Here is a 26,252-nt window from a genome sequence, read left to right as displayed (position 1 = left end):
TGTTTCCGCTCGGACTCCCGCTGCGCTAATACCGGTGCGCTGCGAGGCGGGAAGTTTGAAGGAGGCTAACAGCTGTTAGCCTGCGTGCTAGCACGGTTCAGATGAAACATGCTCCGGACCAGTCCTCCTGCTGCTCGGACACCGGGGACGTTCTGATCCGCTCCACCGGGACCCCCCTCCCGGACCTGGACTGGAGCCGTGAAGCTGGACCGGGACCCGGAGCGGTCCAGATAAACGTCCAGAAGATGCTGAAGACCCGACAGAGCCCCGAAACTGGTGCTCCTCCGCGGGCAGCGGCGGACGGGCAGCCCGGTGTGTGTGTGTGTGTGTGTGTGTGTGTGTGTGTGTGTGTGTGTGTGTGTGTGTGTGTGTGTGTGTGTGTGTGTGTGTGTGTGTGTGTGTGTGTGTGTGTGTGTGTGTGTGTGTGTGTGTGTGTTCGTAGACATCTGACATTGTCAGACATGTTTGAGGGTTTGGAGTCCTCCTGCCCTAGAACCTTTGAGCAGATCTTGTACTCAGCCTGAGCAGACAGGAAACACTCACTGACCTCTTCTCTCTCAGGTCACGACCTCCTGACGTCACGTTTCACCCCCGGATGTCGAGGAATCGTACTCGCAGCTCTGAAACAACGGTGCACGTCTTCACTTTTTAAGTTTTGTGTGAAAACACAAACTGAGATCACAGCCACACTCACTTCTAAAAGATTTGTATTCTGATGTTATTGACAAACTGAAAACTTGACCTAAAGTTTTAAAAATATAACATTAATAAAGTATTTTACTTTAAAGACTCAGTCTGAGTTTATGTGATTGGAATCTTCTTTAAGCTCATTTCAACTCGTGCCAATCTAGCTAAACCATTTATATAATTTATGCTTTATTTGATATATATATATCGATATATTTATGTATATATAACGTTTTCTCTGTTTACACTGTCTGTTTGGTGTTCTCTGTGCTGCTCAGCTCTCACAGCGCCCCCCGCAGGAGGGAAGTCAAAGTGAAGCTGCTGAACGCGGGGCCCCTCCAGACCAGCTCCCAGGATGCAGTTGGGGCTGCGGGGGTCCGGACTCGGGAGGAGCTGATCTCAGGTCGTCTGGGAGACGTCACCAACGCAGCAGCAGCCGCTGCAGCGGCAGCTGTCGCAGCTACTGCTCCTCTCATCAAGGTACATCTGACCTCAGATCAGCTGGTGATTCAGTATATATACTGCAGTCTACCGTCAGTACTACAGTACAGTTAGTTCCTGAAGTGGCTCCATCCTCTTGTCCCTGTGTGTGCAGGCTCAGTCAGACATGGAGGCTCGGGTGTGTCAGCTGACAGACGGCGTTCAGCGGCTGCTGCAGGTCGACAGGTACGTTCAGTCCATCAGAACCACAAGGTCCCCCATGGAGCTGCATCCTCCATCACCCATCACCCATCACCCATCACCCATCAGCCATCACCCATCACCCATCATCCATCACCCATCACCCATCACCCATCACACATCACCCATCACACATCACCCATCACCCATCACACATCACCCATCACCCATCAGCCATCACCCATCACCCATCACACATCACCCATCAGCCATCACACATCACCCATCAGCCATCACCCATCACCCATCACCCATCAGCCATCAGCCATCACCCAACATCCATCACACATCACCCATCACCCATCACACATCACCCATCACCCATCACACATCACCCATCACACATCACCCATCAGCCATCACCCATCACCCATCACACATCACACATCACCCATCACACATCACCCATCACACATCACCCATCACACATCACCCATCACCCATCACCCATCATCCATCACACATCACCCATCACACATCACCCATCACCCATCACACATCACCCATCACCCATCACACATCACCCATCACCCATCACCCATCATCCATCACACATCACCCATCACACATCACCCATCACCCATCACACATCATCCAACACCCATCACACATCATTAAAAACTCATCTGCACTTGATTTCATTAATTCCAGCCGACCTGTGAGAAACGGTTTGAAGGCTCCAGATGAGAAGTCGACTCATTTACACCTGAACAGTTTCTGATCACATCATCATTTCAGTTTGTAAAACTCAACCTGATCCCACGCACTGTGTGACATCACTGTGACATCACTGTGACATCACTGTGACGTCACTGTGACGTCACTGTCTGCTCTGTTGGCAGGGAGGATGGGGAAAGGGGGTGGGGCCTAACCCAGAGGACGCAGCAGCACCAGGAGACACTGCACAGTCGACAGCTGCAGGTAAACACACTCACCTGTTCAGCTGCTGCTGACTCACCACTCGGCCGTCTGACTGCTCATTGGCTCCCCTCTCCTCCAATCAGAGCCAGCTGCTGGAGTCGGCGCTCAAGATAGTGACAGGCCACGCCCACATGACCTCTACAGCTTCTGACCTCACAGTCTCTGGTCCCAACCCTAACCCATCTCGTCTGCAGGTCACACACCTGGACAGTGCAGGTAAAGACACACACACACACACACACACACACACACACACACATACATCATGGATTAAATGTAAATACGTGTAGACTCTCGGTCCACTGCCTGAAACCTGTGTTCTCTCTCTGACCAGCAGGGGGCGACTCCTCTGGTAGCTTCTATAGAAAGTGACTTCTCACTTTATAACGTCAGTAACTTTCAGGAGTTTCTGTCTCAGTCTCTAGTTTCAAGTCTTCTTCAAACAGCTGATGTTCATTTAGTGAATTATGATCATTTAGAGTCAAACAGACCATAAAGCAACTGGGTGAATGGGGGGGGGGGGGGGGGGGGTAACAGGGATTGACAGCTGGTACTGTCCAATGGCTGCAGATGGGCATGTTCTCATGCTCCTCCCACTATGGTTACTTCTAAGATGGCGCTGGACTAAATATCAAACCTAGGCTTCTAGAAGACGGTTCTGGACCTCAGATCAGTTCTCTGTTTGTCGTGCACCATGTTGACGGTGTCTGGACCTCGTGTCCACCTGATCCCAGCACAGTCCCCAGTGAACCTAATGATGGTTGGTGTAACAGCCTCCTCATGGAGCGGTGACGTGAGTCGTCTTGACCAACAGGGGGCAGCAGAGTGCCTCTGAACAGTGGAGCCTGGTGCCATGAAACACCTCTACTCAGACGTGCGTGTGTGTGCGTGTGTGTGTGTGTGTGCGTGTGTGTGTGTGTGTTCCATCTTTGCCCTGCGGGGCTGAAGAATGGGTTGTCATGGTAACCTTGTTTTTAATAGATTCACTGCTGACACACCACAGCTGTGTGTGTCTGTGTGTGTGTGTCTGTGTGTGTGTGTGTGTGTGTCAGAATGATTGAAAAGGTGCTAGGTTGTTGACATGATTTTATTATTATTGTTATTATTTAATTGTGTTGATATATTTATTTCAGAGGTGAAACTGGTTTGTGTTTTGACCTTTGACCCCTGTTCATTTTGAGGAGTTCAAACCAGTTTGACATTCAGACGCAAAAACTGACTCGATTCAGAAGCTGCGTTGGTAGACCTCAGCGGTGCTAGGGTTAGGATTAGGGTTAGGGTTAGGTGTCCTTCCCCCCCGAGGGGCGGAGGCTCCACCAGGTGGATCCTCCCTAGCAACATATCCCAGCATGCATTGTGCTGCAGGGACAAACTGTTTTCCAAAGAGGAAATGGCGGCAAGAAGCCCAGCGAACACGTCAGGAGACGTTAGAACTCAACGGTCTGCAGCCGGCTGCGCAGCCGGCAGAGGAAGCAGCAGCCGGCTGCGCAGCCGAGCCTCTGCAGCCGCTGAGCTGAGACACAGCTCCTGTGATCATTGAGGTTCCCCAGAGGATGACCTGCGGGGTCTGCCTGACCTTTGACCTCTGAGAGCTGGTCATCAGGTTAACCTCTCTCCTCACTGGTTTCCTCTCTCCACAGCAGACGCCCACGGCAACCAGCAGCAAAGCTCCCCGGCAACCACAGCTGCCGTGGAGACCAACCCAGTTGCCATAGCAACACCCAGCTGTGACCGAAGGCCAGAGCAAACCAGGTGATGGGGGGGGGGGGGGGGGGGGGGTTGTTTGAGTGGCAGGTTTGTTTAACAGAGACATAAATTATGCAGACTGAGCTGCAGAGGCGTCGGCTGCTGTGCAGGGACCAGGTCGATCAGATACTGTCCTCAGATCAGATCCTGATGTTCAGATCCTGATGTTCAGATCAGATCCTGTCCTCAGATCAGATCCTGATGTTCAGATCAGATCCTGATGTTCAGATCCTGATGTTCAGATCAGATCCTGATGTTCAGATCCTGATGTTCAGATCAGATCCTGTCCTCAGATCAGATCCTGATGTTCAGATCAGATCCTGATGTTCAGATCCTGATGTTCAGATCAGATCCTGATGTTCAGATCAGATCCTGATGTTCAGATCCTGATGTTCAGATCAGATCCTGATGTTCAGATCCTGATGTTCAGATCCTGATGTTCAGATCCTGATGTTCAGATCAGATCCTGATGTTCAGATCCTGATTTTCAGATCCTGATGTTCAGATCAGATCCTGATGATGAGAAATGTTCTGACAGATCGGATCATAATCTGTAAATACAGATGGACAACGGACTCACACTGTCTCCGTCCCCCTGGTGGCTGCAGTCTAGGTAATAGACCCCGCCTCCCCATGAGTAGGTGTGTCACTCGTCATAATGTAATTCGCATAATCATCCAGGGAGAGTGTTGGGGGGGGGGGGGGGGGGGGAGGCTGCAGCTCATCCTGCAGCAGGCACGTTTCCACAGCAACACAGACGATTGTGTGTGTGTGTGTGTGTGTGTGTGTGTGTGTGTGTGTGTGTGTGTGTGTGTGTGTGTGTGTGTGTGTGTGTGTGTGTGTGTGTGTGTGTGTGTGTGTGTGTGTGTTTCAATAAGGTTTACAGTCGACCGGGAACATTGATGTGTGTGTATGTGGATATACACACATCTCATTAGATTTTGAATATGATTTCTTGTGTCGACATGAATCAAAACGAGTGTGTGTTGGTTTTAAGAAGTCGACCTGGTGTGTGATGGAAACTACGTGTGTCCACAGACCAGCTCAGATTGTGTAGTGAAGACAGAAACACAAAGAGGAGGAAACAACAGGGCTGAGCTGGAACACAGGGGGGGGGGGGGTGAATCCTGCCTAGCAACACAGATACAGATGTTCTCTCCTTCATGTCAGACTGAACCATCAGCCCTCACATCACCTCAAACTGACCTGAGGTCTGTGTCATGTTGTCCACTGAAGGTACCACAAAGGTACCACAAAGTAGATCTTATATTTTCAATTCAGTTTTTAGTTTGAATCAAACAGAATTTACTCTTCACCTGGTGAAATAAATTAAATAAAGACGGACGACACGCAGCAAGAAGGCAGCGTTCATATTCATATTCATATCCATATTCATAAACATTCATAAACGAGGAAACGTTGATTTTCACACAAGGAAGGAAGAGCAGACGTGTGAATCACAGATCATATACAGTCACTGATGCTCTTTACAATGAATAACGTTTTTTATTATTAATATATATTATTAATATAATGTTCTGGGGTAGTGAGAGGAGCAGTGGGGGGAGGGGCAGTGACGTCATTGACTCCACCAGGTGGCATTCTTGGCTGGGGGGGGCGGGGGGGGGGGGGGGGGGGTGGTGGTGGTGGTGGTGCATTGTGGGAACAGCCGCAGCCTCCTCCTCCATCTCTGCAGCAGCAGGAACAATAAGCAGCGGAGCTGAGGAGTCACTGCTGCCGCCTGCCTGCGCTCCTCTCCGGCTGCATCGCTCCGTGTGTGCGGGAGGAACCGAGCTGGTGTGAGCGGCTCCGCGGACCCGCCGGGAGGGACACGGGCAGAGGGAAGATGTCCTCCCCGCAGGTCTCCTCGTCCCGCAGACAGTCATGTTATCTGTGCGACCTGCCCCGGATGCCCTGGGCCATGATCTGGGACTTCACCGAGCCCGTGTGCCGGGGCTGCGTCAACTACGAGGGCGCGGACCGGGTCGAGTTCGTCATCGAGACCGCCCGGCACCTGAAGCGGGCGCACGGCTTCCAGGAGGGCCGGTCCTCCGCCGGCGGCCCGCAGCAGCCCGCCGTGGCCAAGAGCCAGGCGGTGCCACTGACCGGGAAGGAGCCGGTGGGGCATCCCGTCCACCACCACCTCCAGGCGGACGCACCGACGAAGTCCCAGCAGCCCGGGTTGGACCGGTACTCGCTCGGTGCGGACAGCCGCGCTCGGTTCGACTACAGCGGACACAGCAGCCGGCTGCCCAACGGCCTCGCAGGACCGAACGGGTTCAAACCGGATGACGGACCGCCCGAGCTCAACCGACAGAGTCCGAACTCGAGGAGCAGGAGCCACGGGGGGCCGGGCCCGGCACCGGGACAGATCAATGTGCCGCCGAACCTGCTGCCCCAGACCCTGCTGAACGGACCGGCCCCGCACGGCATGGCGTGCCGAGGCGCCCCGCAGGGCTCCATGCCCAGTGTCTCCATGCCCGGGCAGGTGGGGATGCCTGACCCGGCGGGGAAGCGACCGGCCTCGGTGTCCAGCACGGACCAGGAGCGGGAGCTGAAGGAGAAGCAGCGGAACGCGGAGGCTCTGGCCGAGCTGAGTGAGAGTCTCCGGAACCGGCAGGAGGAGTGGGCCAGCAAGCCGAAGGCGGTGCGGGACACGCTGCTCACTCTGTCCGGTTCGACCCCGTTCGACGTCCGCTTCAAGAAGGACCACGGGCTGGTCGGCAGGGTGTTCGCCTTCGACGCGGTGTCCAAACCCGGGTCGGACTTCGAGCTGCGGATCTTCATCGAGTACCCGAGCGGCTCCGGGACCGTGTTCTCCAGCGCCTCGGGGGTGGCCAAGCAGATGTACCAGGACTGCATGAAGGACTTCGGCCGGGGCTTGTCCTCCGGCTTCAAGTACCTGGAGTACGAGCGGAAGCACGGCTCCGGGGACTGGCGGCTGCTCGGGGATTTATTACCGGAGTCCCTGCGGTTTTTTAAGGAGGGTTTGGGGGGAGACATGCTCCCCCAGCCCTACCTCGACGGCAGCTACCCGCTGCTGCCCAGCTCCCTGGTGCTGTCCGGCCGAGCGGTGGCCTCAGGCAGCGGGAGCAGCGGCTCCAGGGCCGCGGTGCGGAAGAGGAAAGCCTCCCCGGAGCCGGACCCAGCGGAGGCCGGGCTCAAGCTGGAGGAGCAGCAGAGGCAGCAGTGGATCAACAGCCAGACCGAAGCCCTCAAGCTGTCCATGGCTGCGGGCTCCTTCGCCGGGGCCGCTTCCTCCCTCGGGCCGGGACACCCCGGCCTCTCCGGCCGCTCCTCTCCCCCGGAGCCCGCCGCGGCTCCGCAGAACGGACAGTCCCCGATGGCCGCGCTCATGTCTGTCGCGGACACGCTCGGGAACGCGCAGTCCCCCAACAAGGACAGAGACTCCGTGCACTCCACCACCTCCTCCAGACACAACAGCAGCCCGGTGTCCCCCGCATCCGTGTCCGGACAGAGGCGCCTCTCGTCCCGCAACGGAGACCTCGGGCTGCCCTCTCAGTCCGCGGGGGGCATGGACCAGGTGCACGCTCAGAACGTGCCCGACTCCCCCATGGCCAACAGCGGGCCCCTGTGCTGCACGATCTGCCACGAACGGTTAGAGGACACGCATTTCGTGCAGTGTCCCTCGGTCCCCAACCACAAGTTCTGCTTCCCCTGCTCCAGAGAGAGCATCAAGGCCCAGGGCGCCTCCGGGGAGGTGTACTGCCCCAGCGGGGAGAAGTGCCCCCTGGTCGGCTCCAACGTGCCCTGGGCCTTCATGCAGGGGGAGATAGCCACCATCCTGGCCGGAGACGTGAAGGTGAAGAAGGAGAGAGACCCCTGAGGAGCAGGAGGAGGAGGAGGAGACTTTGAACTCTTCCTCTCTGTTCCACTGCTCGATGAACCACAGTGAGTGGCTGAGCCTCAACACTTCATGAGTCTGTCAGGAGGGAAACATTGACCTGGAGGTCAATCAGCTGTGGAGCCACAGAAGGAGCCGGGCTGCAGATAACCAGCTCATGTGATGGATCCTCATCTGAGAGAGCTGACACCTCCTCAACTCTCTGGAGGAATGAAGCTGCTCTTTGCTCTTTAGTCAAATCCAGTCAGAGGTGACGTCTTCAAGGATCCAGGTTTAAAACGTTTCTGATAAAGAAAACTGAAACTCAGAGTTAATGAAAGATTTAATCAAAGCGGTTGCCTGATTATTTTCTACCTAATCATTTAATAATCTACCAACTATTATAATAAAATAATAATAATATCCATTATCAGTGACTGTGCTATAATTTAAAATAGATTCTCCATCACCGCCTCCGACTGAACAAATAACAAACAGAAACAAACATCATTTTAAACAATCGCTCAAGCAGGTCCATTAGTTTTCATGAAACCTTTGTAACCTGTGCTCAAAAGGACAAAGTTCCAGGACATCAGTCAGGTCTGAGCCCCGAGGCTCCGCGGTGTCCCTGGGGTCCAGAGCCTCCACGACCTGTATCTGTGGCAGACGACTGCAGGTCTTAACAAACTGAACACAACTTCCCCCGGCTCAGTTATCTTCAGAAATAAATGTGTTCAAATGTTCTTAATGAGGAGGTGACGCTCCTGCAGCTGGAGGAGGAGATTCTCGTCTACTGAAACTCAAGTGAAACTTAAGATGTTAGAAATGAAAGAACGAGAAAAAGAACGACTCAGAATCAAATCACGTCTTTGACAAGTGACGTCACAAATGAAAGAATCAACGAGTTAAAGACGTTGTTCATTGGATCAGTGCAGAGACTCAGGGTTTCCTCTAGAAAACCGTTTTCAGGCATGAGCACAGGAGAACATCACCTGGACATGTTGTGTAGTCAGTGTGAGGCAGCAGCAGGTTGTTTCTGGACATGTTGTGTAGTTGGTGTTTGTGAAGCAGCAGCAGGTTGTCGGGTCCGACTCGTTCAAACCGGAACATGTGTGAACATCCAGGCGAGGGGCGGAGCCTGTAGAGCAGCAGGGGCGGAGCCTGTAGAGCAGTGTTCTTCCAGTTTCACGTCCGTCACGTGTTAGAAACCTCATCGTCCACTCGCTCTGTGGGAAGCTCGTCATTTACCTCACAGTTATAACTTTTATTAATTATTAACTGAATTATTCCCTGACCCAGTTGAAAAGGCCTGTCAGTCATCCATCAGGAATCAAGATGGCGTTTGGTTTGATGCTCAGAATCTGTGACTGACCGGAGAGAACTTTGATTCTAGGGAGGTAATGAGCACAGGTTCAAAGTGGAGATGAAGTGAAGAGCATTTACAGAATATAACTGGACTGTGTAATGAGTGAATATTCATCTCTAAATGTTTTTTGATTTTTTCCATGGTCCAAAAAACACAAACCACCTGGTGTATAAAGAGATGAGGCTTTTCAGGGTTTGGATGAAATCCTTGATGCTAGAAAGTTCAGTTTCTTCCCCCACGAGAAACCAGCAGCTGCTTCAGCTCTGCAACAGATGATCTATGTTGTTTCAGAGAGAAACTGAAATACACATAAAGATAATCAATCTGCAAAATCATATTTAAAGCAAAAATGAACTGATTCCAGCCTCTGTTCTGGTTTCTTTCATCCTGAGCTGAAGACGTCACCTTGGACTCTGATTCATTATTGTCGGACACTTTACAGAATAAATGATCAATCGAGTAAATGTTTTACAATTGAAAAATTAACACAAGTTGCCGCCCAAAACCACAAAGACATTCAGTAAATAGTGAACTAGAGAATAAATGTGGAAATGATCATAAATTGGATAAATTTACATCCAGATTTCTCAGCAACTGATTTATTCTCTATTTGGCCATGGACGTTTGTGTGAAGCACTTTGTAACCTCGTTTAGATAAGTGCTATACAAATAGTTATTATTATTATTGTTATTCTAAAAAGGAATATCAATTCATCAAAAGAAGACTAGTCCCTCCGCTGACAGATTGAACAGAGAAGGATTCAGAACACGTGTGTTCAGACAGAAACGTATAAATATTCTACATGTGGATGTTTCAGAAAAAGAGTTGAAGTGTTTTCATTGTGGTGGAGGTGACGGAGGTGTGAACAGTGATGGTGCGATGTTGTGTGTAAACAGATGGTTCAGAGGGAGACAGCTCTCAGTCACAGATTCCTCATCACACCATCACTTGATTTTATACAACCATGTGGGTTAAAAATTATACGTTTTTATTTTTTATAGGAGTTTTAAGCTATTTGGTTTTTTTTTTATTAATCTTTATGAATTTTCTTTTTAAACATGGTCTTTTTTTTTTTACAATTTCTTACTGCAATAAATCTTCTCTTCAGGTTTTTACGGTTTTTCTGTTCCACATCTAAAAATTTGAATTGGTAAAATGAAGCATTAGAATACACAGGCCCTTTTGTTTTCTAGTATTTTCTGTTTCTGTGCCGTCAGTTGATAAAAAGGATAAAACAAGTGAAACACATTTGATCTTGTAACGTGCCTTGGAGCTGAGTCCGGTGTAATAAATTTCATTGGTTTGAACCTTTTCAGTGGAGTTTGACTTTTCCTTCTGCAGCAGCGTTCAGTCGGCTCTATGGACGCAGCCTTGACTCGGGCGTCGGGGGAGTTCTCCAGTGGAACTGAACTGGGGTCAGATTTGTCTGTTCTTAGCAGGTGCAGTACTATCAGTAGTAGTACTAGCATTAATGCCTTTTCTTCACATTGCAGCTGAAGCCATATTAGTATTAGGACTATTGTCGGTATAAGCCGTGCCAGTAGTAGCTACCAACACTAGCATCAGTTATAGTAGTACTAATAACAATCTTAGTACTAGCTTTGAAGCAAGTAGTACTAGCAGGGCTGTAGCTACCAGTGGAAGTGTAGTAGTACTAGTAGTAGTATTAGTAAACAGCAGCATTAGTATCCCATGGAAGACCCCACACCTGTAGATGTGTAACGCTGTAGTAACTGTTGGTACCCATCAGCCATGAGGACTCTGCCCCTCATCAGGGGTCGTCCTCCAGGGGGCGCCGCTGAGTCACTGCAGGAGTCACGACTCAGGAGGCAGAGCCCATTGGCTGGTGGTTACCAAGGAAACCAGAGTTACAGGGAGGATGGGTAGATGGTAATCAGTAATGATGTCACACACACACAGACACACACACAGACACACACACACACAGACACACTCAGTCTGTGTGTCTGTGTGTGTAGAGCTGCTTCAGGTTCACTGCAACACACACATGCGTACATATACACACAACCAGAATACATCCAGCATTCCATTATCAGTGGTAGTGTAACAGTATCTGTTGTAGTATTACAGTAACAGTGGTAGTATTACAGTATCAAAGGTAGTATTAGTGGTAGTATTACAGTATCCAAGGTAGTATTACAGTAACAGTGGTAGTATTACAGTATCTGTAGTAGTATTACAGTATCTGTGGTAGTATTACAGTATCTGTGGTAGTATTACAATAACAGTGGTAGTATTACAGTATCTGTGGTAGTATTACAGTATCTGTAGTAGTATTACAGTATCAGTGGTAGTATTACAGTATCTGTGGTAGTATTAGTGGTAGTATTACAGTATCTGTGGTAGTATTACAGTATCAGTGGTAGTATTACAGTATCTGTAGTAGTATTACAGTATCTCTGGTAGTATTACAGTAACACTGGTAGTATTACAGTATCTGTAGTAGTATTACGGTATCAGTGGTAATATTACAGTATCAGTGGTAGTATTACAGTATCTGGTAGTATTACATAAACACTGGTAGTATTACAGTATCTGTAGTAGTATTACAGTAACACTGGTAGTATTACAGTATCAGTGGTACTATTACAGTATCTGTAGTAGTATTACAGTATCTGTGGTAGTATTACAGTATCTGTGGTATCAATACAGTGTTCTTCAGTGATTCTTGATTTTTGCTGCATTGCAGATTTTTCTCTTCGAGCAACAACACACCTGGAGCGTGTCTGTGTCTCTGTGTGTGTGTGCGTGTGAGTGTGAGTGTGTGTGTGTCTGTGTGTGTGTCTGTGTGTGTGTGTGTGTCTGTGTGTGGATTGGGGGGCAGTGATGGTTAAGGTGCCCTTGGCTCCGTGCAGCAGATCACTGTGTGCATGCTAATGCAACACACACACGGTGATATCTATGTGAGGATGTGTTTGTTCCAAGTTTCATTAGATCTGTTAGTTTTAATTTTGTCTGACCTACAACTGAACGAACATCCAACTGAACGTCCTCATGGTTCAAACATCTTATCCTCAGAGGGGAAGAAGCTGCTGCTTCCTCTTCCTCTTCTTCTTCTTCTGTTTCATTCTGTCTCTACTTCCTGTGATTGGTCCAAACTCTCCAACAAAGGGTTTTCACTGCAAACCAACAGAACCTGGTTCAGTTTGGTCCAGAACCAGAACTCCTCTTCTGCTCTGAGGAACCGTTCACACCTGATGTTCAGACTGAAGTGACGAGTGTGAAGCTCTGAACCAGGAGTGAACGAGTGCTGGTTATTACATGGATCATCTGAGGTTATGTATTATGGGATATGAGGTGATTTTACTGCAGCTTCATGTGTCTTTACAGCTCGGCCCCTCCCCTTCTGTTGCCATGGTAACGGAGACAGACAGAGACGTGTTCAATGTGATAATTAACTGTGGGGGGGGGGGGGGTCTTCCTCCATCATCCCACAGTGTTGATGATGGAAGCACTCTCTCTCTCTCTCTCTCTCTCTCTCTCCCCCCATGTTAATACCCCCCCCCCCCCCCCCCCCCCCCCGCAGTGCTCAGCCGGAGCTCCTTGTTTCTTTGTCTCCGACTCCGTCTGATTGGCTGTGATGAATCACATGATCGATTCGACAGGACTCCACATCAGACCATATGGGTCCACTGCTCATATGAATCCACACATCTGTCTTGATTTAGTCCATTTGGACCAATGGTCCGTCCACATTTAGTGATAATTGGAGACTGGTAACTATTTAACCTGTATTCAGACCAAACTTAATTATTCACTGACTGCAAACGGTGTAAATATGATAATTTGACTTGTTTTAGCTCATTTTACCCACGTCTGCATGGGACCAGTCTGTTTGGTGGTTTGACCTGAGAGACAGAGAGGACAACCAGGACCAAAAGACGTCTCTCCTCCGTCTCTCCTCCGTCCCTCATCCCTCTCTCCTCCCTCTCTCCTCCCTCTCTCCTCCGTCTCTCCTCCGTCCACGAGAGCTTCTCCGTCTTCAGCACCATTGCAGGGGTGTTGCCTAGCAACTGCAGCAGCAGTCTGTCTGCAGCAGCCATTTCATCCACATCACACACACACACCATCACACACACACACACCATCACACACACACACACCATCACACACCATCACACACCATCACACACACACACACACACACACACACACACACACTCTCAGGCAGCAGGAAAGCCCATTAGTGTCGTCCGTCTGGTGTGTACTGAGTCTCTCCAGTCTGCTGCCTCCGGAGTCAAACAGAGGACACCACAGTGTGTGTGTGTGTGTGTGTGTGTGTGTGTGTGTGTGTGTGTGTGTTCCTTTGCTCTGGTGTGGACACTAACACACATCTTGATCTATAGTTCTCTGTAGTTCTGAAGAGAACAGAAATGAACCCAGCTTTGCACTGGTTGACCTTGTGTGTGTCCGGGAGAGTCCTGCACTTCGGTGTCTGTCCTCCAGGCAGCAGGACGGGTGTCCTCCTCTTGCTTCATAACATGAACAGAGGAGATATCTGCAGTTTTCTAGTCCTCATGAATGTTTCAGCTGCTGAACGAATCCACGTCCACACCAACACACTGGAAACGGTTCAATTATCTGATGAGCTACTTATTGAACGATGTCTTTTATTGTTTCAGTTCCCTTCTGTGTTCTATCTGTGATGTATGGCTCAAACCATAACTCAGAAACATGTAACCCTTATTTTTGTCAATTTACCAAGGCCTCTGTCACATCACAAGAATAATGTAAGAAACCTCAAAGTACATGATGTGTAAAACAAAGTAGTTTAACAAATGAGATGAAGTCTCAAATATATGAAACACATTTTAAAGCTGCAGCTTAACTTAAGTTACACTTTCTTTGTTCAGCCACACAAATTATTCATCTCTTTCTTTTAAGATGAGACTGAAACATTTCCACAGCACCTAATCGGTTGCAACCGCACATTTCTGTTTCCTTTTTTAATTATCATTCAGGCGGGAGTTCTATCACCAAGCTGCTCCCAGTGTGACCTCATCAATGCAGCTACACAAAGAGACTCACTCCCAGTCTCCTGCCAGTCCCAGTCGAGAGGCAGCGAGTGAAGCCCACGAGGTGAGGAGGGAGATGGGCCTGAAACCTGAGATAGAGATGCTGCTGGCGGTGAGAACACAGAATGAATGAGACTAGAATAGATCAACAGACACCACGTTTCAGTCAGAACTCCAGAACTCCAGAACCCCTAACCCTGAGAGGAAGGTGGACCTGGGAGACTCCACTCAGGGCAACACCGTCTCAGAGACTAACACTCAGAGTTTGTTGATCCAAATGAATTTCTGTCATCCAGCAGCCACAAGACTCTGTGAGGACTACCAGGCCTCCACCGGACCAACACAAGTCTCAGCAGAACCTGCTCCATTCCCAACAAATCCAGGACCAGCAGTCCCAGTCCCAACGACCTCAGCACCAACAACACAGCTCCCACACCCAACCAGTTCAGTCCCAACAACCCTATTCTGATCAAACCAAGTCTCAACCAAACCACTTCCAGTCCCAACCATCCAGGTTCCAACCAAACCAGTCTCAGTCCAGAAAAGCCCTGTCCCATCAAATCAAGCCCCAACAAAACCAGAGCCAGTTCCATTCCCAGTCTGTGATGGTCCACAGAGGGCCTGTGGTACCATCCATGTTGGAGGAGGCGGGTGGGGTTCTGCGTCAGGTTCGGAGACAGAAGAAGGTTCTGGAGGAGAACCTGGAGGCTCTGCTGAGAGCTAAGAACGGAGAGGTCCTCCACTGCCAGCTGGAGGCCCTGGCTGCCAACAGGTAGCTAACAGGAGTGTGTAGTTATCAGGAGCTGCCTGGCTCACTGTGTGCTCCTCCACCTTCAGCACCAACATGTATCTGCTAACAAACCAGGAAAGAAACATGCTATGCTAACAGGTAGCTAGCATGAAGTTATTGTTCACTTATTGATAGCTTTCATTGACTTAAGTCTGCTAACTGCTAACAGCTTGCTCATGTCTGCGTGCTAATAAATAATGTGTAACATTAACATTAACTGTGTGTGTGTGTGTGTTGCTCTGCTGTCTGACTTTGTGTTGCCTCTGCAGAGACTGGACTCAGGCGGCTCGGATCAAGAGGACGGTGGACGCCTGGATCAGCACTTTGTCCACAGACGTCCAGGTGCGTCTCGCTCTTCACCACAGGCTCTAACAACCAGGTGTCTTATAAAGGTTTCTGAAGGACGTGAGTTAGATGAAGATGCCAGAATGTGGGATCATGTTTTCAGAGTTTTGGTTGATATGGTTCATATCTGCTATAGACACAAAACCACATTGACGTCACTTCACTCAAACATTTCATGTGCAAAGTATAGAGCTGTTTATAAAATGTTTTTTCGGTTTGAAAATCCTCTGATCTCTGAGCTAAAATAAAATCTATATGACTTTTTTATTACAGTATTATTATCTTGTCGTGGTTCGTGCACCCATCAGCTTTCTGCTGAAGGTGGAACAGGTTTTCATTTTCACTCGTGTGGTTTCAAAAAGGTTTTGACGCAGCAGAACCTTCTTCTTCTTCTTCTTCTTCTTCTTCTTCTTCTCAGGCTGAGACGTCCTCAGAGAGGGCAGCCAGGAGCTCCGCCCCCTCAGGGAGGGGTAGGCCAATCAGTGTGCTCAGACAGACAGGAAGTAAGGTAGCAGGGCCGAGAGGAGGCCCAGGACAGAAAGCTGGACACAGAACGGTCAGAGTGACGATTGATTGATTTGATCAGCAGCAGTTGATCAGTTGTCTAATTGAGGATGTCTGTATGCAGGTGCAGGGGGCGGAGCCTGTCCCAGGTGGGCTGGTAGACCGAGCCCAGGTGGAGGGGGAGTCGTACCTGACCCGTCTGTACGGCAGAGCTCCTCATGAAGGTCTGAGAAGAACCCTGAAGAAGAGTCCCTACCTCCGCTTCACCTCCCCGGGGTCACCACGCAGCAGGAAGCCCCGCCCCCGCCTGGTGGAGAGCGTCAGAGGTGCTTTTTCAACTTTTATTGACTTGAACAAAATATCTAGAAACAACTAGTGACTCCCCCAGAGGTCGCTGATGGTCCCAGTTACCCATCAGAACACTGGGAACTGAAAACAACCACAGTGGCTCTGTAGCCTCAAGTGATGAATAGAAAGAAAAAGGCCATTTACATTATAAAAAGGATAATTATGGGTTTTCAGTTATCAGGTGTAATGACAGTAAGAAAACAGCTGAGGCTGCGCACACACACACACACACACTCACACACACACACTCACACACACACTCACAGACTCACACACACACTCACACACACACACTCACAGACTCACACACACACACACACACACACACACACACACACACACACACACACACACACACACTCAAACACACACACTCAAACACACACACTCACACACACACACATGACATCACTAGTTTCCTCTGTCCAGTGACCAGTTCTCTTCCTCAGGTGTGAAGGTAAAGTCTTGTAAGACTCAGACCAGCTTGACTCCTCCCCTCAGTCCATCACCTGGACGACCGCATCATCACCTCATCTTCAGCTCCTCCCACATTAGGCCAGGTGACCCGGCTGACCCCGTTCCCATGGCGATCCCACTGGGTCAGTTAACAGGTTCTTATTCATCTTTAACTTCATTGTTAATGTTCGGACTGCATTACCCAGAAGTCTGTGTGGGGGGGGGGGGGGGTCTGACCCCCACAGCTCCCTCACCACGTTTACTGGAAATCTGTCCAATTGTTATTGTGACTAACAAACTGATTCAAACAACCTCAGCGGTGGAGATAATGGTTCGGCCTGTGCACCCCCAGGTCGTCGCAGGGTGAACTCTTCCTCCCGGTGTGTCACTCAGCATCCACAGGAAATGACATCACCACCCACCCCTCCCACCACATTCACTGTGGCTGCAGCGGTCGGACCACCTGAGCAACAACCACAGGTGAGCTTCACCTGACTGTCCCTCCCACATGATGAGGTCAGAGGTCACTGACAGGTGGTGTCGTGTTCACAGAGGGAGGAGCAGCTGAATGCTGGAGAAGCTCCGCCTCTTGCTCCATCACACGTTGTCATCGAGACAAAGAGCGAGGAAGAGGAGGAAGAGGAGGAGGAGGAGGAGGAGAATGCCTTCCCTGGTGCTGACTTCCTGTCTGTGGCTGATGTCCTGCAGGTGAGTCCCAGCTGCCTCCTCTGACTCAGCAGCAGTCCCACAGCTCCCCCTGCTGGACACAAACCACACTTTCCTGAACTTGATCCCACTGCTCAGAGAACAAGGGGAGGATCAGAGTTTGATCCGTGATGAGTCCATCAGAACCTTTAGCTGATTCTTCACAGAGACTGAATCTAATAAAGTCAACAATTTCTAATTTTCTTATGTCTGAAAGTATTTGTTGGACTGTATTTGTATGTGATAATAATCTGAGATCATGAACAACCACCCGGCCCCAGGTTTCCTCTGCTGCCCCCCAGGAGGAGGAGGAGGAGAGTGTGGTGGGTGAGGAGGTTGTGGAGCTGGAGGGGGGGCCGTCTCCTGGTCCGTTCATGTACCAGGGTCCAGCTTTCCCTCCCCAGGCCTGCTCCGCCCTCCCTGCCCAGGGTCCGGCCTCCACCCGGGACCCAGACCAGCAGAGAGACGCCCTGGAGGAGCGGCTGGTGGAGTGGTGAGAGAGCGCCCTGAACTGGTCTGATGTGAACTGTACTGGATCCTGGCGGTTCTGGCAGCATGTTGTGGTTCTGTGTGTTTCTGCTCTGTCAGGGTGGAGCAGCAGCTGATGTCCAGGATGATCTCAGAGATGTACCGCCCCCCTCCCTCTGACCCAACCAACAACCTTTCCACTGACCAATCGGAGCGTGAGGAGCAGAGCTTCACCTCAGATCTTGGTGAGTGCACAGCCGGACGGACCAATCAGAGCAGATGTACCGGTCCTCTAACATTCACACCGTGTGTGTGTGCTGTTTCCCTCGTGGTGACGTTTCTCTCTTGTGTGTCAGTGGAGGCGGTCGGAGCTGGAGGTCTGCAGCTCTTTGTCGACTCCAACGTGTCGGTGGACCCGGCTCTGATCAGGCAGCTGGTTAACGAGGTTCTGACGGAGACTGTGGTGTCGATGCTGGGAGAGAGGGATCCACCGGACACAGGACCAGAACCAGGACTGGAACCAACGACACCAGGACCAGCCGCACATCAGGAGGTACAGAACCTGAAGAGGAGAGAAACCGCTCTGTCTGTGTTCTGACCCTAAACCAGATCCTTCTGTTCCAGGACAACCGGGTTCCACTGGTTCCCACACCGGTACCGACCCCTCCACCCAGCCCGACCATTACCATCAACCGAACCACGCCCCCGACCACGCCCCCGACATCTGAGCCAACCAGCCTGCTGATTGAGGAGTGTCCTCAACCAATCACAGCTGCAGGTAGAAACAACATTAGCATTATTAGCATTGTTAGCATTCGTGGGAGCAGCAGTAAATGGTTTTGTATTTATAAATCTCTTTTCTAGTCTTGATGACTCAAAGCTTTTTACAGTTTAACATTCACACATTCACACACACACACACACACACACACATTCACACAGAGCATCTATCAGCAGCACTGTGTTGTTCTATGAGGGGCACTACAGGGTTCAGCTTCTTGCCCAAGGACACTTCGGCCTGCACATGGGGAAGACTGGGGTTTGAACTGCCGACCTTCAGGTTGGAGGACGACCGCTCTACCCCTCAGCCACAGCCGCCCAGTAACATCATTGATAGCATTGTTAGCATTAGCAACTCACTGTCTGATGATGGTTCTCTCTACCTCAGAGCTCATGGTCACGCCCACACCCACTCCTGACCCCGCCTCATCAGCAGGAAGTCCACCTCCCCTTCATCAAGCCCCGCCCCCTCAGACCTGGCTAGATGCTGAGCTGCCATTGGACGAGGAGCGACCAGAGCAGCACCTGGATACAGAGCAACAGCCACTGTTAGTTTAATGTCGTATCTATATTATGTTGTTATTGTTTCTCCTTATCTGTTTTAACTAGAGCCGCTAATATGAAAGTATTTTAACACCTGATCAATACAATAATCTGATATTTCAGATAACTGACTTTGTGTAATATGACACACGTGATAAAATGGTGTAAATCAAAGTGAGTGACACAGTAAGTTTCTGGTTCTCACAGCTACATAATGAATGTGACTCCTCCTTCAGGGTGATGACAGTACAAGAGGAGGAGCCTCCTCTCTCCTCCCCCTCCTCGCCGTCTCCTCGTGGTCCTGATGCTGACCCTGGACCAGTGTCCCCCTCCAGCTCTCTGAGCAGAGGCTCTGCAGCATTGAAACACATCTCAGAGGGGGAGGTGGTCTTCAGCGTCAACCAGCTGACTACTACCACAGGTATCTTCAGACATCTTCTCTCTGATCGTCAACCAAGAAATACTTCACAAGAAATACTTCACAAGAAGTACTTCACAAGAAATACTTCACAAGAAGTACTTCAACAGTTCAGCCTCATGTCATTTATAATCCTGACCATCCCAGCTGAGCCTCTTTCTGGCAACACTTCCTGTTGTGAAGCTGGACGTGACACACAGCTGGAAGCACGTCACATGACTGTTCACGTCACATGACTGTTCACGTACACATGTGGTGTACTGACGGGAAGTGTCAGTGACTCTTTGTGTCCAGCGCTGGTAGTCGAGTCATGTGACTGATGAGAACCAATCAGGAAGAGAACGTCTGTGTCATCGTTTACTAAAGTCTCAGTTTCTGTTGAGACTCAAACACAAACCAGAGTTTTCAAACTGACACGAGATCAGTTCACACGAGTCTCTGATCCAGAGGCTGGAAACTGCACCAGACGTAACACTTAGACGGAGGCTGAATGTAGAAAGTGTCCGATACTGTGATGTAAGCGTCTCTCAGTCTCTCTGACTCTCTCTCTCTGTCTGTCTCTCTGTCTGTCTCTCTGTCTCTCTCTCTCTCTCTCTCTGTCTGACTCTCTGTCTGTCTCTCTGACTCTCTGTCTCTCTCTCTGTCTCTCTCTCTGTCTGTCTCTGTCTCTCTGTCTGTCTCTCTGTCTGTCTCTCTGTCTGACTGTCTGTCTGTCTGTCTGTCTGTCTCTCAGAGGAGGGGGCCGTCTGCAGTTTCTCCAGCTCTCTACAGGAGGTCCACGACATGGTGACAAAACACACTGAACATGTCTCACTCTGTTTATACAGGAGGTTTGTTTGTCTCACACTGCCTGTCTGTCTCTCCGCCTGTCTGTCTCTCCGCCTGTCTGTCTCTCCGCCTGTCTGTCTCTCTGCCTGTCCTCCAGGACTACGACCCCCCCAGTGAAGGCGAGGTCAGAGGTCACAGCCTCCTGCTGACCCTGCTGACCAAGATGGAGCAGGGAGTCACACCTCGAGGAGAGAGACCAGAACCTGAGGTACACATGCACACACACACACACACACACATACCCACATACACACACAGACACACACAGTGACCTCTGACCCGCTGTGTGTCCTCAGGGCTCCTGGGGGAGGCAGGACCAGGGTCAGGAGGAGGAGATGAGCATGGGAGAGGTGACAGACCATTGCACTACAAATCCTCACAGGACTACAAATCCCACAGCCTGCGGGAGGAGTGCTGCTGCCCGGGGGGGTCAGAGGTCATCACCTGGAGAGATGGCTCCGGGTTCAGGTAGGAGGTCACTGGACCGGTGATGAGTCAGAACCATCACATCTCACCAGCTGCTACTTCACCTTGTATCAGATTCTTTTATACAAGTTAGTTTTATATGAATTTATGGGATTTTGTCTGATGAACACAAAGAGCTAATGAAGGGAGCTGCTGCTGATCTGTGATCAGTGACTGTAGGGGGCGCTGCAACACTGCAGGTCTACACACAGTGTTGTGTGTCTGTGTGAGTGGAGCTCCACACATCCAGCCACTCTGTCACCACATCTCCATACAAGGCAATGATTACACTGACTGAGCTGCTTCAGTGTGTGTCTGTGTGTGTCTGTGTGTGTCTGTGTGTGTCTGTGTGTGTCTGTGTGTGTCTGTGTGTGTGTGTGCACGTGGAGTTTAGCTCTGTATGAGCTGAACTGTGTCTGTCTAATTAAAACAGGAAGCGTGAGCGGGATCAGGGTGTTCGGACGGGTCACACACACACACTCACACACACACACACACACACACACACACACTCGCACACACACACACACACACACACACACACACACACACTCGCACACACGCACTCTCACACACACACACACGCACACACACACTCGCACACACACACACATTCGTCACATTCCAGACTTCAGGCTCTTTGAATTCATTATCAATCACATTGTATTAGTTTAGTCTCATATTCTCAGGTCCCAGTTTGTCTCCTGGTCTTTAACCAGTGAGACGTCCTCTGATCTTCAACAAGAGTCAAACCAGTGAAACCTTCAACAGGTGGAGAAGGTAGAAGCCTCAGAGACACACGTGAGGACCTGTCTCCCAGGACGGACACTAGTCAACAGAGGACATCAGAAAGATCAGAGTCTTTACAGCTTTGATTAGATGAAGATCAATGACCTGATGGATTATTGTCAGTAATGGTCGAGTCTCTGAGGAGAAATATTATATATCAAGCAGTGTTGATGTGATCATAGTCCACGATCAGGATCCACCATCAGGATCAGGATCCACCATTATTATCACGAGGTGTCACAGTGCTCGTCACATGTTCATACTCATGAATATAACGTGTAGATAAATCCCAGCTTGGTCAGTGGAGTAACTGACGGTCTGTGTTTGTGTCTGCAGCCGAGGAGGAGGAGGAGGAGGAGGAAGGAGGAACCAGGAGGATGGAAGTTCATCTGCCCTCAGTCAGAGTGGAGGAGGAGGTGGAGGAGGAGGTGGAGGAGCTCAGTGCAGCAGCTGACACAGACTCCCCCACCAGTGATGTTTTCTAGAAACACAAACAGAATCTGAACACGAGAACATTTGTTCCTGTTGAATCAGCTCGACCCCCCCGATGGTTTCTCTGCTCTTTGACATGTGACCAAACACCTGTGAGAGTTTCCTGAAGCTCACAAGGACTCACATGTGTTCACCAGCACAAGAGGCTCCAGAGCAGCTGGACCCAGAGGTTCTATCTTCTGTCAGTGATGGTTTCATCCGGTGTCTCCACGTTTGTTCACTGATCCTGAACACGGATCAGATTCCTCACATCCTGCTTTTAAAAGAAATAAATCCTTTGACCAACTTAACATGTGACCTGAACTAAAACCTCCTGATGTCCTTGTTTTTGAACGTGAGTGGTGAGGAGCAGGGGCGTGGCTACATGGGGCCTCATCTCGTCTTTGTATTATTTATACTCCACACTTGCATATTCAATAATAAAATGCTCTTTATTTTAATAAAGTAGTTTTGATTTCATTCAGTTATTGTTCTCTTTTTTGATTTAGTCTGATCCGTGAAGTCGTGTCTGTGTCCTGGTCTCAGCTGATCCCAGCTCTGCCTCAGGCTTCCCTCCAGGTCCTGGACCTTCACCTCTGATCCTTGAAAGCTCTTCTGATAAACCTGTCTTCAGATTTATTCTTGATGAATCTTTTCTATTTTTACTGTTTCTTCACATCTCTTCTCGTCTTGTGTTCTCTGATCTCACTTTGGTTCTTGTTTCTTCTCTTTTGTTGGATTTCGTTTTGTCTCCTTTCATCTCAACGCCTTGTTTCACCTCATGTCAATTAAATGAAATCCTTTTATCTTCTCATCTCAAGCTCTGAGTTTCCCTCCAGCTCTTCTCTCCGGTTTCCCCTTCGGAGCGAAGCAGCTTCTTTCTGATTCTCTCTCTGGATTCGTTCCTCAGCAGCTGTGAATCTTTCATGAGGACGAAACCAGGGACACAAAATGTAAAAAAAATAATATCAAATGATTTTTGAAGAGTCTGATACTCGGAGGTGTTAGGACCCGGGGTGCGTGTCCGAGGGGCGGGGCATCAAGCTTTTATAAATTGGCACACCCTGACAGGAAGAAGTCTAAAGGTGGCTTTCACAATAAGAGGAGGAGGAGGAGGTGAAAGAGGAGGAGGAGGAGGTGAAAGAGGAGGAGGAGAAAGAGGAGGAGGAGGAGGTGAAAGAGGAGGAGGTGAAAGATGAGGCAGACGTCTGGCTGCTCAGGAAACGGCTGGTAGGTCTCATCACCTCCGACCCTGGTCTACACAGACTCAGGTGTGAGGTCAAAGGTCAACGAGGATTTTGATGTCAGGATGGAATTTAGATCAGTGTGTGTCTGAGAGCAGCTAATGTCACACACACACACTGAGACACACACACACACTGACACAGGTGAGACGGGTCAGAGGACACAGGTGAGACGGGTCAGAGGACAGGTGAGACGGGTCAGAGGACAGGTGAGACGGGTCAGAGGACAGGTGAGACGGGTCAGAGGACACAGGTGAGACGGGTCAGAGGACACAGGGGAGACGTTTCTGTCTGAGGAGGACGGACGCCGGCCTCGTCCCTCAGCTACAGGAGCTGGACAGACAGATCTCAGACCTGCAACTGGATCCTGAGTCGTCACATGACAAACTGGAGAGCGACAGCCGACCCAGTTCAGGGACTGGTGTATCTATGTAGTACTTTATACTCCCAATCATAGTTACAGTTAATTCACTCAAATACTGGCTACTGTAATTATTATATTTATAAAGCAGATTATTTTATTAGTATATTTGGGTCAAAGAAACTGATCTAAACATTCTTTTCTTGAGGATCTTTTATAAAAGTTCTGAATTGAATCAATAAAAAAGACCTGATGGAAGTGATCTCCACGTGGATCTGAACCGTCTGGACCGAACTTCTGTGGTGGAAATTTACAAGAAGTGAAATAATGAGATGTTATGTTGTTAACTCCCATTAAACATATCGTAATTTGTAAATATAAAAATAAAATTTGATTGATCGACTCAAGTTCACTAAATCAGTAAATCCCAATTAGTTAAACTGGAATTTACTGATCTGGGATCGGATCTATGTTGCGTTCCTCCCTCAGACCTGGAGGGGACTGAAACCCGTTCACGTAGGACATGAGATTCCAGTTCGTGTCACCACTCTGGTGTAATACCAGCAGCCAACTCTTAGCTCTGTGACGTCCTCTGAACTACAGGTCTGCACCCTTCAGCCCCGAGGAGCAGAAGTTTGGGTTCAGTGTGGTTTGATCCTCAGAGACCTATTGACCTCTGACCTTTAAACCTGACTTCACTACAGCCCCTGGTGTCAGTCAGCTGTGATTGGTGATTTGCTCTTCTTCACGAAACCTTCCCTCCGATTGGACGACAGCGACGCCTCGACTCCGAAGCCTGCAGAATGAAGTACAGCTGCAGTGATCATGTTTGTCCAGCAGGGGGCAGAGAACCAGCAGAACACACACTCATTCAGAAACCAGCTGTTTAAAAAGACCACTCCAGATGTTTCAATTAATTCTAGACCCATATCAAACCCTTCATTTCCAAAACCCTCGAGCAAGCTGAGGCCATCCAGCTGTGGGATCACTTAAACCATCCAGTTGGCCCAGAGTCTAGTAGACGAGATGTTGGGTTAGACCAGTGGTTCTTTACACCATGGACCACCTCCGGAAATATGAGGTTCTCCAAGTACCACTGTTATGAGCCACATTATAATACAGCAGCGTAGACCTAGTCAGCTAGAGACAGGTCACTCAAGAGGAAGGTTTATTCTTAATAAGAAAATGATTCATTGTTGACTGTTGTCGGCCACAGACACACAAAGGTGTAGAACTCGTACTGGCTCCTAAACACTTCCACACTGGTGCATAGATACAAGTTATAGCTTTGTCATAAGAGATGACAAAAGCTAAACAAAGCAACAAACGGAACCTCAAGCTCTTCCCACTTCCACTCGGAAGAGCCGCCTCCCGCCGGGCCCATCATGAGCCAGGCGAGGCTGCTGCTGGACCAGCCCCCCCCCCCCCCCTGCGCTGCAAGGGGGGGGGGGGGGGGGCTGCAGCCGCGCCCATCTTCGACTCTGACCTCAGATCAGACTGCGTACCACTGTTGCCTGGTTTGAGGATCAGTGGTTCAGAGGATGAAACTAGTGACGTCAGTTCAGGAGATCAGTTGAAGAGAAGAGGTCCAGTTATAGATCTGGTTCTACAGGTGGTTCTCTGGTTCTGGTCTGGAACATGTATCTGTGCTGCTCATGGGAGGAGGAAGTGGTTGGGTTCCCTGATGGTTATAACCTAGTTGTGAAGAAGTGGATGAAGTCATTGCTTCTCAGAGGAATCGTTGGATCAGTCGAGCTGTGACTCTAATAACGTGTTTTATGATTTGGTTCTAGAAAAGAAAATAAACTGAAGTCAATCGAACGCACAAAAACATGATGACTCACACTACGAATGAATCACTACTGTTGACACTGCAGCGAAGGAACGTCTAGTCAAGGGTGTGTGTGTGTGTGTGTGTGTGTTAGTGTGTGAGTGTGTGTGTCTGTGTGTGTGTGTGTGTGTGTGTGTGTGTGTGTGTGTGTGTATGTGTGTGTGTGTGTGTGTGTGTGTGTGTGTGTGTGTGTGTGTGTGTGTGTGTGTGAGTGTGTGTGTCTGTGTGTGTGTGTGTGTGTGTGTGTGTGTGTGTGAGAGTGTGTGTGTCTGTGTGTGTGTGTGTGTGTGTGTGAGTGTGTGTGGGAGTGTGTGTGTCTGTGTGTGTGTGCTATATGTGATGGAAACTTTTAAATCAACTTTTTTTTCTCTCTCAGACTTTGACGGATTATTGTGGGTGGTTTGTTATTGTGCGTTGCCATAGGAACTGGAGTTCCCGTTTCCAGTGATTAAAAGAAAACATGAAAATAAAAGTTTTCATGTTTTAAATCCATTTATTAATAAAGAATACGAATTTGTTTCTTTGTCAACTGACACAGAGAGGAAACATGACTCTGTGAGTGTGTGTGTGCGGTCTTTGGGTGTGTCTGTATGTGTGTGTGTCTGTGTGTGTGTGTGTGTGTGT

The 26,252-nt window shown here is 49.5% G+C and overlaps 2 protein-coding genes across 2 annotated transcripts; both read left to right on the top strand.

The window, feature by feature from the left end:
- Window positions 1–101: 101 nt before the first annotated feature.
- On the top strand, window positions 102–21,453 carry kiaa0586 (KIAA0586 ortholog). The gene is made up of 24 exons (XM_053434719.1): window positions 102–312; window positions 562–631; window positions 966–1,167; window positions 1,283–1,353; window positions 2,211–2,289; window positions 2,373–2,505; window positions 3,930–4,041; window positions 14,229–14,394; window positions 14,579–15,054; window positions 15,342–15,414; window positions 15,836–15,973; window positions 16,046–16,247; window positions 16,719–16,880; window positions 17,078–17,205; window positions 17,278–17,433; window positions 17,712–17,923; window positions 18,019–18,143; window positions 18,255–18,451; window positions 18,523–18,676; window positions 19,067–19,226; window positions 19,458–19,642; window positions 20,373–20,425; window positions 20,565–20,675; window positions 20,764–21,453. Exons 1-24 carry the CDS (start codon window positions 102–104, stop codon window positions 20,956–20,958), a joined length of 3,771 nt encoding a protein of 1,256 aa, XP_053290694.1. The 3' UTR covers window positions 20,959–21,453.
- On the top strand, window positions 5,876–10,558 carry irf2bpl (interferon regulatory factor 2 binding protein-like). The gene has a single exon (XM_053433909.1). It carries the CDS (start codon window positions 5,882–5,884, stop codon window positions 7,880–7,882), a length of 2,001 nt encoding a protein of 666 aa, XP_053289884.1. The 5' UTR covers window positions 5,876–5,881; the 3' UTR covers window positions 7,883–10,558.
- Window positions 21,454–26,252: the final 4,799 nt, after the last annotated feature.

This window comes from Pleuronectes platessa, chromosome 11 (genome assembly GCF_947347685.1).
Source record: "Pleuronectes platessa chromosome 11, fPlePla1.1, whole genome shotgun sequence".
NCBI classification, from domain to species: Eukaryota; Metazoa; Chordata; class Actinopteri; order Pleuronectiformes; family Pleuronectidae; genus Pleuronectes; species Pleuronectes platessa.
Note: the sequence above shows the minus strand (reverse complement) of the source record. Positions and strands in the feature narration are given on the sequence as shown.